The sequence below is a fragment of the Leuciscus leuciscus genome (assembly GCF_965113295.1).
Source record: "Leuciscus leuciscus genome assembly, chromosome: 12".
Lineage (NCBI taxonomy): Eukaryota > Metazoa > Chordata > Actinopteri > Cypriniformes > Leuciscidae > Leuciscus > Leuciscus leuciscus.
In genome coordinates, this window is record NC_138736.1 from 30,902,225 (window position 1) to 30,914,241 (window position 12,017).

A 12,017-nucleotide genomic window follows, 5' to 3' on the forward strand; every position below is an offset into this window, starting at 1 on the left:
TTTTGTTTTTTGTTGCTTTCGGTTTGGTTAGTACTTTTTGTATATTGACAACTTTTGTATGATTGTGTATTCTCTTTCCCCTACGAGAGTTTTGTATGTTGTTGTTTTTTTTGTCAAAAAAAAAAAAAAAAAAAAAAAAAAAAAAGGTTGCCATAGACATGTATAGAAAGGCTAGATAGCTTACCGGCGCTGAGAGCCAATGGGACCCGACGACGTCACACGGCGGCCATCTTAGGACAGGACCGCTCGTCCAGTTATAACATTAAAGTCTATTGTGCATGTAGTGCTGAAATAACTATATTTTGCTCAATTTTCAACCGATTTTCAAACGGCTTGGTGTGTCATAAACGTCAGGGATGCGGCTATTTAACTGCATACTTGTGAAAAATTATAGCCACGGAGTTTATTAAGAAAATAGTATATTAAGTAGACTAGACAGGTAAAGTACTAGGTATACCCATACACACACACAGTAATGATGTCAATATTTATAAGGTACATGAAACATGAAATAGTGCAATTTAGTTTATTACTAATATTTACATTATTAAATACATGTGTAAATTTATGTATAATATAAATCTGTCTCAAGTTGCCATTCTGTAAAATAAAGAGAAAAGAGATGGGTCTTTGTTTTTTTACTTAGGTCCAAAGGCACACAATTAGAAAAAACGTACAAAAAAAAATATACAAAATATATATAAAAAAAAAACATTAAGACACAATTGGACACAAAACTCTTTCCATCAATACAATATAATCAATACAGCTCCCTCCCTCTCCTCCTCTCTCTTAAATGGTCTGAACTTACATAGCGCTTTTCTACACCGTCTTGGTGCCCAAAGCGCTTTACAAAGCCCCACATTCACCCATTCACGCACACACTCATACACCACTCATTCACATGCAAACATCAAAGAAGAGTAGCAAACTAAACAGACCACCAGTTGAAAACCCATCCTTTAAGTGCACAAATAGTTTGCGCTACTGCCCTTTGAAAAGGACAGTTTTTGTGAGCTTCTGTCTCACACTGTCTTTCTGCAAGCTAAGCGTTGACATTTTCGCAATGTGGTGCAGCCTTAGCTTGAAGAAGAGGGACACAACCAGAGTCAAGAGTGTAGGGTGGTGACTGTCAATGCCATATCGCGTGTCAGTGATGTGCTCCCCGAGCAAAAACACATCCTCTCCACCTATCCTCTTCCTCACCATGTAGAGGACCTCCAACAGTTTGATGGGTTGCGATCTCCTGGAATCTGCTACTGCCTGCCGAACAACCCACTCTGCTGCCCTGACGACCTTCACGGTGCCTGCTGATGGGATGACAAGACCTCCAGGTTCTTCTTGGCCCTCCTTACCCTTGCCAAGGCATTGCTCTTTTCCCGCCACAGTTTACGCACTGTGGCCATGGCTGCATCAAGTTTGGCCTTAAGAGCCTTTGGAGAGGAAGGCATTGCATATTGGTGGTCAGGGGCCTTCCTCTTCCGACTCCTTTGCCTCTCTCTAGTGGATGGCTGTGGCTTTGAAAAAAAACAAAAAAAACAAACAATAAATAATAAATAAATATATAATTAAGTTAATTAGGGTTAGGGTTAGTGTATTTGTTAGTGACATTCCTCATGTGTAAAAATACTCACAACATCAGGCGGAGGTTGATCCTGCTCGGGGTCCATGGGCTGGTTTTCTCCTGCTTTTCTTGAAGCGTTTGTGCTTCTTGGTGCTACCGGCTGAAAAAATAGTTAAATATTCAATTGATCTGTAATACACTTTATGTATTGCTAAACTTGCAGAAAGTGTGACATTAAATCACATTTAAATATCGATGCATCCATCTTTAACACCTTGTATTCTAGTAGTTGGCCAATTATACACGTACCCTCTGAAGATGAGCAGGGAAGTTGAAGACAGATGGAACAGCTCCAGCTTTGAATCTGATAGTCTGCCCTGTCCTGTCGAAATCTTCATTTCTGAAGTGTTCACTGCAGAGCAGTGTTCTGTCATTAGCCACAAAACCTTCCCTTCTCAGGGCACGCTCCCACTGTCTCCGGCGCTCGCTGCATTTGGGAAACCTTACAAATGGGAGAAATAGTAGTCAGATATAAATGATTGTTAACCTTGCACCTTTATTTCCTTCAACATTGAGGGTATGGACTAAAATACAGTATAAAATATATTATCATTTTGATTCTATGTACTGCATGTATGCAAATATATGTAGCCAATCTTGTAATGTTGTCTCAGTTACACTATTCCTAGCAGAACTTGTATTACTAAGTATCCTAATAATAGTCATAATATTTTCTTTTCTTACTTGTGAAAGGTGATCCCACGCGTTCTGGTTTGGAGGCTCCGTGCGTTGGTGCAGCCGTAGGCGGCACAATAATCAGGCATTTTCCACAAGCGTAATCAGAAGTTCTGTAAACAAAAAACCAACAAAGTAATCCAAATGTAAAGATGTTTTTAAGAAACCAAACCACTTGGAAATCATGTGTAACTCAAAGCTATGTTGAAACGAAAGACTAACCCTGTCTCTCCCACCAATTTACAATTGCTTGGTGACTCACTTACGACCTCTTCACTGCTAGCCAGCAAATAAATACAACCACATCCACAAAATGACATTTAGACAAAAGATTAGGTTGTCAAGAAACGTTGTTGGTCTCAGGAAACCTGTTAATAATTGAAAATGTCGACTGTGGTATCACTTTAGAGTAGAGGGCAGCCATGAAACACACAGCTACGCTGCAATGTTAAGCGTTTCTCAAAACGTGAAGCTACAATTTAAACATCGGCATCAGCACAAATCATAGCCACGTTAATAAGGTTTGTAATAAACCAAACCGTTTGTAAATCCGTCAAGAATTCAGCAAGTTACGAGCATTTTAGTTGGCGTATGTCACTCACCTTCCGTCCACAGCAGCAGGGAGCAGCAGCGCAGTCTCCTGACCTAAGATGGCCGCCAAGTGACGACACAGCTGACTCCGCCTTGAGCCATCTAGCCTTTCTATACATGTCTATGGAGGTTGCCGCTTGGTGATAACGCGTCGTAGGTCACATGACAACGTCAACATAGCAGATGTCCGGTTCGCATTCATACTCAACGAGATCTGGCTATAAAGTAGCCTACCTACTCTTTTAGCGCTCGTTAAGTAAGTACTTATTGAAATGAAGTACCTCATTGAGTATGCGGTTTCGAACGCAGCAAGTGAGTATGAGTAGCCTATATCAAACAAGTAGCCCTCTAGACTATTTTATCCCTTCAGGGAGCCCTCACTCACAAAAGGTTGGAGACCCCTGCTGTACACTTATACGTTCAAAAGTTTGGGGTCAGTTGGATTTTTAAATGTTTTTTGAATTAAGTCTCTTATGCTCATCCAGCCTGCATTTATTTGATCAACAGTATAAACAACCAACAACAGTATTGTGATATATTATTATTAGTAGTAGTAGTAGTATTGTGAAATCGCGCTGAAGAAATGTCTCATTCTGAACACATCGCGATATTTGGCATCAGTTCACGTGTGCCAGATGTTGGTAAAATAGAAAATAATATTTTTTATTTCAAATACGTATTTTAAATACATGTATCATACTGCCCATCCCTGCTTGCCGGTGAGCATGTAGGGGGAGAGATACGATTTTCGATCAATCATCGAATATTATTTTGCTTGATATGCCAATCCTTAATATTTGGTGTTTTAAATGCCTGTTTGAGGTCTCTGTGAAAGTTTTAAAGCAGTCGTTTAGTGCTGCTTTCAGAGCGGTCTCGTTCGTACATTGTTTCTTCATAAATGCGAACACGAAAAATAAAATAAAATGAATAGACTAGCTGTGTAGCCTACAGTTTCGACACCTTAAATAACTTGCGTTCGCAGCAACCACAAGTTGTGATTTTTGCTGTGCACATGCGTATTAGTGTCCTCTTTGATCGTGGGAAATTTGAACAACGGACGCATCTCTACACTTCTAAAGACCCCTCTGTCAAGCTCCTGAAATTTGCAGACGACACCACCGTCATCGGTCTCATCCAAAATGGTGTAATGAAGAGAGCAGGTAAAGAACATCCAGGGCATATTTTTATTTAAAATAAAAATAGTATAAAAAGTAAAAAAAAAAAAAAGGGGTCACAGTTGGGTTTAGTCTGAATAAACATTTACAGAATATTCCTTGTGGGTGCAAGCACACTTGGCAATAAAGCTCTTTCTGATTCTGATTCTGATTCTGATTCTGATCTCCGATCCGAAGATATCGGAAACGTTTTTTTGTTGTTGTTTTTTTAAGGTAGATGACGTTCACTTCACCATGCACAACGAATAGCTTATTATCCTTATGTGACTGTTAAACGTAACTGGTATCACCAGAAACGTTATTCTGTGCCCTAAAAACTGGCATATTTCATGGTATTGTGTCATGCAAGGTAATTGCAAAATCTAGAGAAATGTGCGAGGTGGCCAGCGGGGGAGACACAGGTGTATCATCAACTGTACCCCCGATAGAATTCTATTAGGTCACACAGTTTAGTTGTTCAGTGTTATGATAACAGGTTAAACGTCGTAATTAGCCAGCATATGACGCAAATGAAAATACAATTTGATATTTGTGATATTTAAACTGTGTATTATTAATAAATATTGTTTCATATCTTGTTCATGCTTTATACATTTTAACCAGTGCTAATTTAAATAAAATGAATGAATAGAACTATATAATAATTAATTATAATATGGTAACTTTGGTCCAAAGTAATCTGTGATAAACAGTGTATAGGCCTACTATGTTTCATCTGCTTATTTATTATAGTCAAAATAATCCAGCAATTATGTTTTATCGAATGTTATTCGAATTCAAGATGTAGAAGCTCAGATCAATAATGAGGCATACAGGCCATAAATAACAAATAGACATTACAACATTTTTATTATTCATAAGAATTTAAGTTAATAACATCTAAAACAAAGAATACATGTATTACAGGGCAAGTATAAGTATTAGTATTTTTTAATGTTTTTGAAAGAAGTTTCCTCTGCTCATCAAGCCTGCATTTATTTGATCAAAAATACAGAAAAAAAAGTAATATTGTGATATATTTTTACAATTTAAAATAATTAGTTTAAATGATCATTTATTTCTGTGATGCAAAGCTGAATTTTCAGGATCATTACTCCAGTCTATCACATGATCCTTTAGAAATAATTATAATATGATGATTCATTATCAAAGTTGGAAACAGTTCTGCTGCTTAATATGTTTTCATAACCTGTGATACTTTTTTTTAGGATACTTTGATGAATAAAAAGTAAAAAAAAAAAAAAAAAATAGAAATCTTTTGTAACAACAATATACATACTGGTCAGTAATTTGAGGTCAGTATTTTTTTTCTTTTTTTCTTTTTAAATAAATCAATACTTTTATTCAGCAAGGATGTGTTAAATTGATAAATAAAAGTGATAGTAAAGAAGATTTATATTATTAGAAATTATATATTTTTTTTAATAAATGCAGTTCTTTTGAACCTTTTATTCATCACATATATTAGGCAGCAGAACTGTTTCCAACACTCATAATAAATCAGAATATTAGAATGATTTCTGGGGCTGTTTACACCTGGCCACTTCATGCGTTTTCTCAGATCGGATAGCTATCCGATCGTGAAAAGACCAGGGGCGCCTGTTTCAGAAAGGAGGTTAAGTGAAAACTCAGAGTATGTTAACCCTGAAATGAGGGAAACTCTGGGTTTTCTGTTTCAGAATGGGAGGTATGTTAAACCTGAGAAAGCAGAGTAAGTCAAGCCCGTTTCTGAAAGAGAGGTAACTTATACTCAGAGTCAGTTACCATGGTAACTTACTCTGTGAACCTAACCTGGTCGGGAGCAGGTTTTCTTCGGTAAACCCAGAGTTTCTTTCGGTCTCCTCCCCTTTTTTAAAGAGGAAGTGGTGTTTAAACACCTCATTCATTCTTTCAGTACATTTTTATTAATAAAATGAATCTTTAATTAATAAATACAATATTGCTATTTTTACTGGGGTTTTTTTCCCAATTTTTTAAATAAGATGAAGTCTATTAACTCCTTAACTGGCAACTGAATATACAGTAGTAGATTAGAGTTACATAATGTAGTTCTAAACAAATTCTACAGAATTAAACTGTGGCATTTACCGAAAATCACTGAACTCTGTTCATCTGTGCAACAGAAGTTGATGGACCGTCCTCCTGCTGTTCTTCCACTTTGGGGGCGGGGGGGAGAGATAAGACTACCCATTTATACTTAGCTTTAAACTTAGATTCTACTCCACATAAAAATGTGAAAAAAACTGAATGTGTAGATTGTTTGATGTGACACATAACATTATCCCCATCGTCCTGTGAAGATGAGTACACTTTATAACACTATTTGTCATAATTTCTGGTGTATTGAGTAGGCTACTTACAACTGCCTGCAGGTTTTGTTGGGACAGGAGGCTCCAAAAGACAGATATTACCATCGGAATCTGTTGGGACCAACAAAAAACCCAACCCAAAGTAAAATAAATGGAAATATAGCTGCAAGCAGCAATTATCGGGGCCAAGCGCAAGCAGATGACAGGATATGCCAACATGGCTGAAGGTGTCAGACCAACTGCAACAATGAGCAATTAAAGACATTTAAAGAGGATTTTAGGCGAAATGGCTGAAAAATCATAAAAAAAAGTCATTCAGAATATGATTTAATGGATTATCACTTTCGACCAATAGGTGGAGCAGTTACAAAACTGATGTGATGAGGTCAGAGTGAAGTGACAATGACACATACAAAGTTTGGTCTCAATAAGGCATTGCAGAGATAAAGCCTGAATAGTGTTTTTACCATCATGCCTCAACTTTGCTGCTGCGCTATACGAAAACGGTTTTGTCTATCGACACGAAATCCATTTCTTTTAGTTGGCACAGTCTGGAGATGATACGATTCGATTTTGGTGAAGATTGGAGCAACGGCCTAGGAGGAGTTCGAAAAAGTAGGTTTTGAATGAAAATCAAGATGGCGGACAGGAAGTTCGGCCAAATAAGAAAAACTTGGTATCTATGTTCTCGGCTTGACCCAAGGAATCTATTAAGACCAGTGGCATTTCAATAGCCAGATTTAATCAAAAGTTATTATCCTTTTTGGAAATGTTTTTATAACTTTTGACCACTAGGTGGCGCTGTCTCGAAATATTTTGGGTACCTTCAGGGGATGGTGTTGATGGCACATTCTGAGTTTTGTAATATTACACCAATGCATTTGTTTAGTAAAACATTTTATTTAAAAAAAACTGTATTGAAGTCAATGGGAATTTCATGTTTTGTTCTATTATAGCGCCACCAAGAGGCTCAGTCCCACCATTTTTTTTATGTGTCCTTTTTTTAGAGTGAACCCATACATATGTGTGTCAATTTTGGTGAAAATATCTCAATTTGCTTCGGAGTTATAGACATTTATATGAAAAAACACGTAAAAAATGACTGACATATGACTTTGATTTGATTTTACTACCCCTTACTATAAATTTTTTGGCATTTGGGCATTAACATTTAGCTATCGACCTATGTTTCCAAACTTCTGACGGTGGTTTCATCTCGATCGGACTAGCGGTTTCGAAGATATAGCCAAATGTTTTTTAAGCGTTAAATCACAACGCTACACAAACCGTAAGGCGAAACCTAGCATGTTTGGTATCGTTGGATTCGGCAACGATTCAGGAGTCTAAAGAGATGACTCTCGTGAAAATAAGTCGACCACACCCAAAGTTATAAGCATTTGGGGAAAAAAATTCACCACTAGGTGGCGCTGTTTCGAATCTTCTCAGCTTCCTTCAAGACATCGTGCTGATAACCCATACTGAGTTTCGTAACAATCCGTTCATGCGTTCATAAAATACAGCATTTTAGCACATAATTAAAAATGGCCGACAGCCAAAATGACTGATCTGGGAAGATTGGATATCAGCCTACGCTCACCAAAAACAAAACAACAAAAAAAACAATGGGGACAGCGCACTATAAAACATTGTTAGGTCTAAGTCCAAATACATGAAAAAGATGTTCTCTTACATTATAGCGGGATTTTCCGGGCTTTCCTATGTGCAACTGCAAAGTTGTCGATTAGATCAGGATTGTGCGCACAGGCATTCTCAATTGACCCTTCGCTGGGAGTTTGATTGACAGGCGATCTGACTAATCATAATCCGCCATTTTGTCCAATAAAGCAGTCAGGAGAGTTAGTAGATTAACATAGGAGGATTTAAATTTGAAAAACAAAGTGTACTGACGTCTTAGCACTTTAAAACAACATTCCTTTTATGTTCATTCATGTTTATTTTAACATGTTGCCTTTGGCTTGCTCAGTTGGGGATATTTTGGGGATATTTAATTTAATTTTATCAATCAATAAATTCCTCTTGAAACAAACTTTGTTGTATTATTTTAATTTAATACTGTGAAGCTGCTTTGATACAATCTGTATTGTGAAAAGCGCTATACAAATAAACTTGACTTGACTTGACTATTTTAATGCTTTAAATTAACTAGAAGGAAGAGATGATCGGTTCACAAGCAGCTTTAACTGAGCCTCGAGTCTACAGCGATCTGTCAGACACATTAAAGAGTCACAAAACGGTATTTATTGTTTAAATGTCTCTAAAAAATGACTACATTTGAAAGGTGAGACTTTGTTTCATATCAAAAGTACTTGTCTGTCACCGCGCAGTCTTTTTTCTGATCCGCAATGTATTTTTCACTGCGTGAGAACTTGGTGTGGTGTGAGAGTGTCAGACATAGCAACAGTAACTAAAGTGGGCGGGTCTTTGCGACCGGTCATTGACAGTATGGACGGGGATTCGCCAGTCCCAATTCAAAACAAATTTCATCACAATCCATCATTGTTCGTTTCAAACATGTGAGAGCATCAAAATGATCCATGGGTGAAATTGATTGGATTTAATTAATTTTTTTGTCAGTTCCTATCATAATTTTTACATTTTGGCGTTATTGTTTAGCTATTTACCTATGTTTTCAAATTTCCGTTGTTTTTTTGTTGTTGTCTAGATCAGACTAACGGCTTTGAAGATAACCACAATTTTTTAAAGCTCTAAATGACACTTACAAAAACCATAAGGCGAAACCTGGCATGTTTGGTTTTGTTGGACTCGGCAAGGATTCTTAGGAGGTCACTCCTGTGAAAAAAACACGGGCTTCCTTGAAACTTTTAAGGGTCCTTCAAGGCATTGTGCCAATGACGTATACTGAGTTTTTTGAGATACACCAATGTTCTCATAGACTATCATGGCACCCTGGACAAAGACACTGCGTGCCAATTTTCAGTAGACTAACGGTTGGGTGCGCTTATAGCTATTTTCATGATTTTTTTCACTGTTATAGCGCCACCAAGTGGCCAATTGTCACGATTTTTTTCATGTCAACTCAGATTGAGCTTATGAACATGTGTCCCAAGTTTAGTGAAAATATCTCATTGCGTTCACAAGTTATAACCATTTTATAGCGCCACCAAGTGGCCAATTCTCATGATTTTTTTTCACGTGACCTCAGAATGAGCTCAGGAAGATGTGTCCCAAGTTTAGCAAAAAAAATCTCTTTCCGTTCACAATTTATCACCGTTTTAGTAAAAGTGGCCCTGGTGCCATCAAAGATTTTGGTTCCCCTTATCGACCGTTAATTGAAATTTTGAATTTTTTGGATGATTATTGATTGTCAGACTCCAGAGAATATTCTTGCAGTGGTTTGGTTCCAATTGGGCGAAAAACCAAGGAGAAGTTTGCAAAAATAGGTTTTTCAAAAAAATGCAATTTACTCGAAATTGGCGCTTGAAGGGCGAGCAAATCGGAGATAGCCATGTTGTCCGCCTTGAGCCAAGGATTCCAACGATATAAGACACTTGATCCTGGGACAAACGGTCTAAGAGGTATGAGCAATTTTGAACTTTTGGTTGCTGTAGCGCCACCTATGGGCCAATCGGTGTCATACTCTGATAGGTTGTCCCCAAATTGAGGCCTACCATCTGGCCAGGTTTCAAGTCTCTAGGCCTTACGGTTTGGCCTGCACGATGCGTTTTACGAATCCTTACAATTACAATAGGGTTTCAGCATTTCATGCTTGAACCCCTAATAAGAATGAAGGCTTTTTGCCAGTTATAGCGCCACCTATGGTCCGATCTCCATGAAACTCTGCATGCTTCCTCACCATGTTCTGACACATATGCTCATCAATTTTGGTGAAGTTCTGAGTTTTCATTTGGGATTTATAGGATTTTTAGTGTATTTTGCCACGCCCCTTTTCTAAATGACCCTGTTACAGCCACCCAAATGCAAAAGTTCCAATTTTTGTTCGATAATTATTGATCTAGAGAGTCCAGAGAAATGTCATAGACTGGTTTGGTTCCGATCTGGCGAAAAACCTAGGACTAGTTTGCAAAAGTAGGTTTCGGACAAAATTCGACATAGCAAAAAGAAATTCTGGCCTAAATCGAATTTGGAGATAGCCATTTTGTCCGACTTGAGCCAGGGATCACAGTGGAGTAAGACACTTGAGTCTAGGACAAACGGTCTAGGAGTTATGGGCGATTTAGTACTTTTGCACTAAATCTGTAGCTGTAGCACAACGTAAAATTTGTTTGCGCGGTATTCGAGAACGGTTTGACGAATCAACACGAATTCCATAACTTTTTGTCGGTACAGTGTGGAGATGATACGATTCGATTTTGGTGAAAATCGGACAAACGGTCTAGGAGGAGTTCGAAAAAGTAGGTTTTGACTGAAAATCAAGATGGCGGTCAGGAAGTTCGGCCAAATATGGCAAACTTGGTATCTATGTTCTCAGCGTGACCCAGGGAATCTATTAAGACCAGTGGCATTTCAATAGGCAGATTTATTCAAAGGTTATTAGCCTTTTTGGAAATGTTGTTATAACTTTTGACCACAAGGTGGCGCTGTTTTCGAAACTTCTCACGCTCCTTCAGGGCATCGTGCTGATGACCCATACCATGTTTCGTAACAATCCATTCATGCGTTCTTAAAATACAGCATTTTAGCACAAAATTCAAAATGGCCGACAGCCAAAATGGCCGATATGGTAAAATTGGATATCAGTCGACTCAGCATGTTGGCCTGAATCTAACGAGACCAATTATATGATTTTTGGGCAAACTATTCAGAAGTTATAAGCAAAAATAGCCATTTTTCATATCTCCGGACCAGTAGGTGGCGCTGCGCCGAAACGCAGCATGTTGCCTCAGGCCATGGTTGGGATGACATGTACCAAGTTTGGTCTGAATCCAATAAAGCGTTGCGGAGATACAGCCTTACGTCTGTTTTCGCAAGCGCTACGTAAAATTTGTTGGTGGGTTTTTTCGAAAATTGCTAAGCGAATCAACTTGAATTCCATAACTTTTTGTCTGCATGGTCTGTAGATGATCTGGTTCAATTTTAGTGAAAATCGGAGCAACGGCCTAGGAGGAGTTCGAAAAAGTAGGTTTTTCGGAAAATTCTAAATGGCGGAAAACTTTCCATGACGGAAAATGACGTCATAGGATGCAATTGAATCGTCTTGAGCTAGGGAATCAGAGGAAACAGGAACTTTGTTTCTAGCCCTTGTGGTTCAAAAGTTATTAGCATAAACATGAGTGCAAATTTGGACAGCTGGTGGCGCTAGAGGGAATGAGTTGGAGACTCCAAATTTGCTATGGTGACTGTTCAGTCTGTCCTCTATCAGTGTGCCAAATTGCACAACTTTCCCGCAAGCGGATCTATGGGCTGCCATAGACTCCCAGAGCGGAAGAAAAAGAAGAATTATTTTTGGTACGCTAACAGATACAATAGGTGCCTACGCACATTCTGTGCTTGGCCCCTAAATATCAAAAATAGCCTATAAGAAATAACACATATGTAAACCTCTTACATTTTATGAAGGCCCTTGGATCTTCGGGAGTGACTGGCTCTGAAGTCCCTCCAGGAATTCCCCCAGCCAAAAATGCTGCTGCACTGCTAGACACT

General features: G+C 38.3%; 1 protein-coding gene across 2 annotated transcripts; it reads right to left on the minus strand.

Moving 5' to 3' along the window:
• Nucleotides 1–623: 623 nt before the first annotated feature.
• Nucleotides 624–3,012, minus strand: LOC309510375 (THAP domain-containing protein 3-like). Of its 2 annotated transcripts, none has more exons than XM_082185117.1 (5): nt 2,839–3,012; nt 2,309–2,412; nt 1,874–2,066; nt 1,635–1,724; nt 624–1,517 (listed from the first exon to the last, which is right to left on the minus strand). In XM_082185117.1, the coding sequence occupies exons 2-5, from the start codon at nt 2,386–2,388 to the stop codon at nt 1,299–1,301; spliced, it is 582 nt and encodes a 193-aa protein (XP_082041243.1). In that variant the 5' UTR covers nt 2,389–2,412; nt 2,839–3,012; the 3' UTR covers nt 624–1,298. The 2 variants fall into 2 exon arrangements, with proteins under 2 accessions (XP_082041243.1, XP_082041244.1); XM_082185118.1 differs by having other exon boundaries at nt 2,902–2,993.
• Nucleotides 3,013–12,017: the final 9,005 nt, after the last annotated feature.

Excerpts from the sequence above, each read along its gene's own strand:
- LOC309510375 (XM_082185117.1), bottom strand. The coding sequence starts at position 2,388 with ATGCCTGATTATTGTGCCGCCTACGGCTGCACCAACGCACGGAGCCTC. Across the intron at positions 2,067-2,308 it reads CGTGGGATCACCTTTCACAA|GTTTCCCAAATGCAGCGAGC; the intron begins GTAAGAAAAGAA and ends CCCATTTGTAAG. Across the intron at positions 1,518-1,634 it reads ATCAACCTCCGCCTGATGTT|CCACAGCCATCCACTAGAGA; the intron begins GTGAGTATTTTT and ends TTTTTTTCAAAG.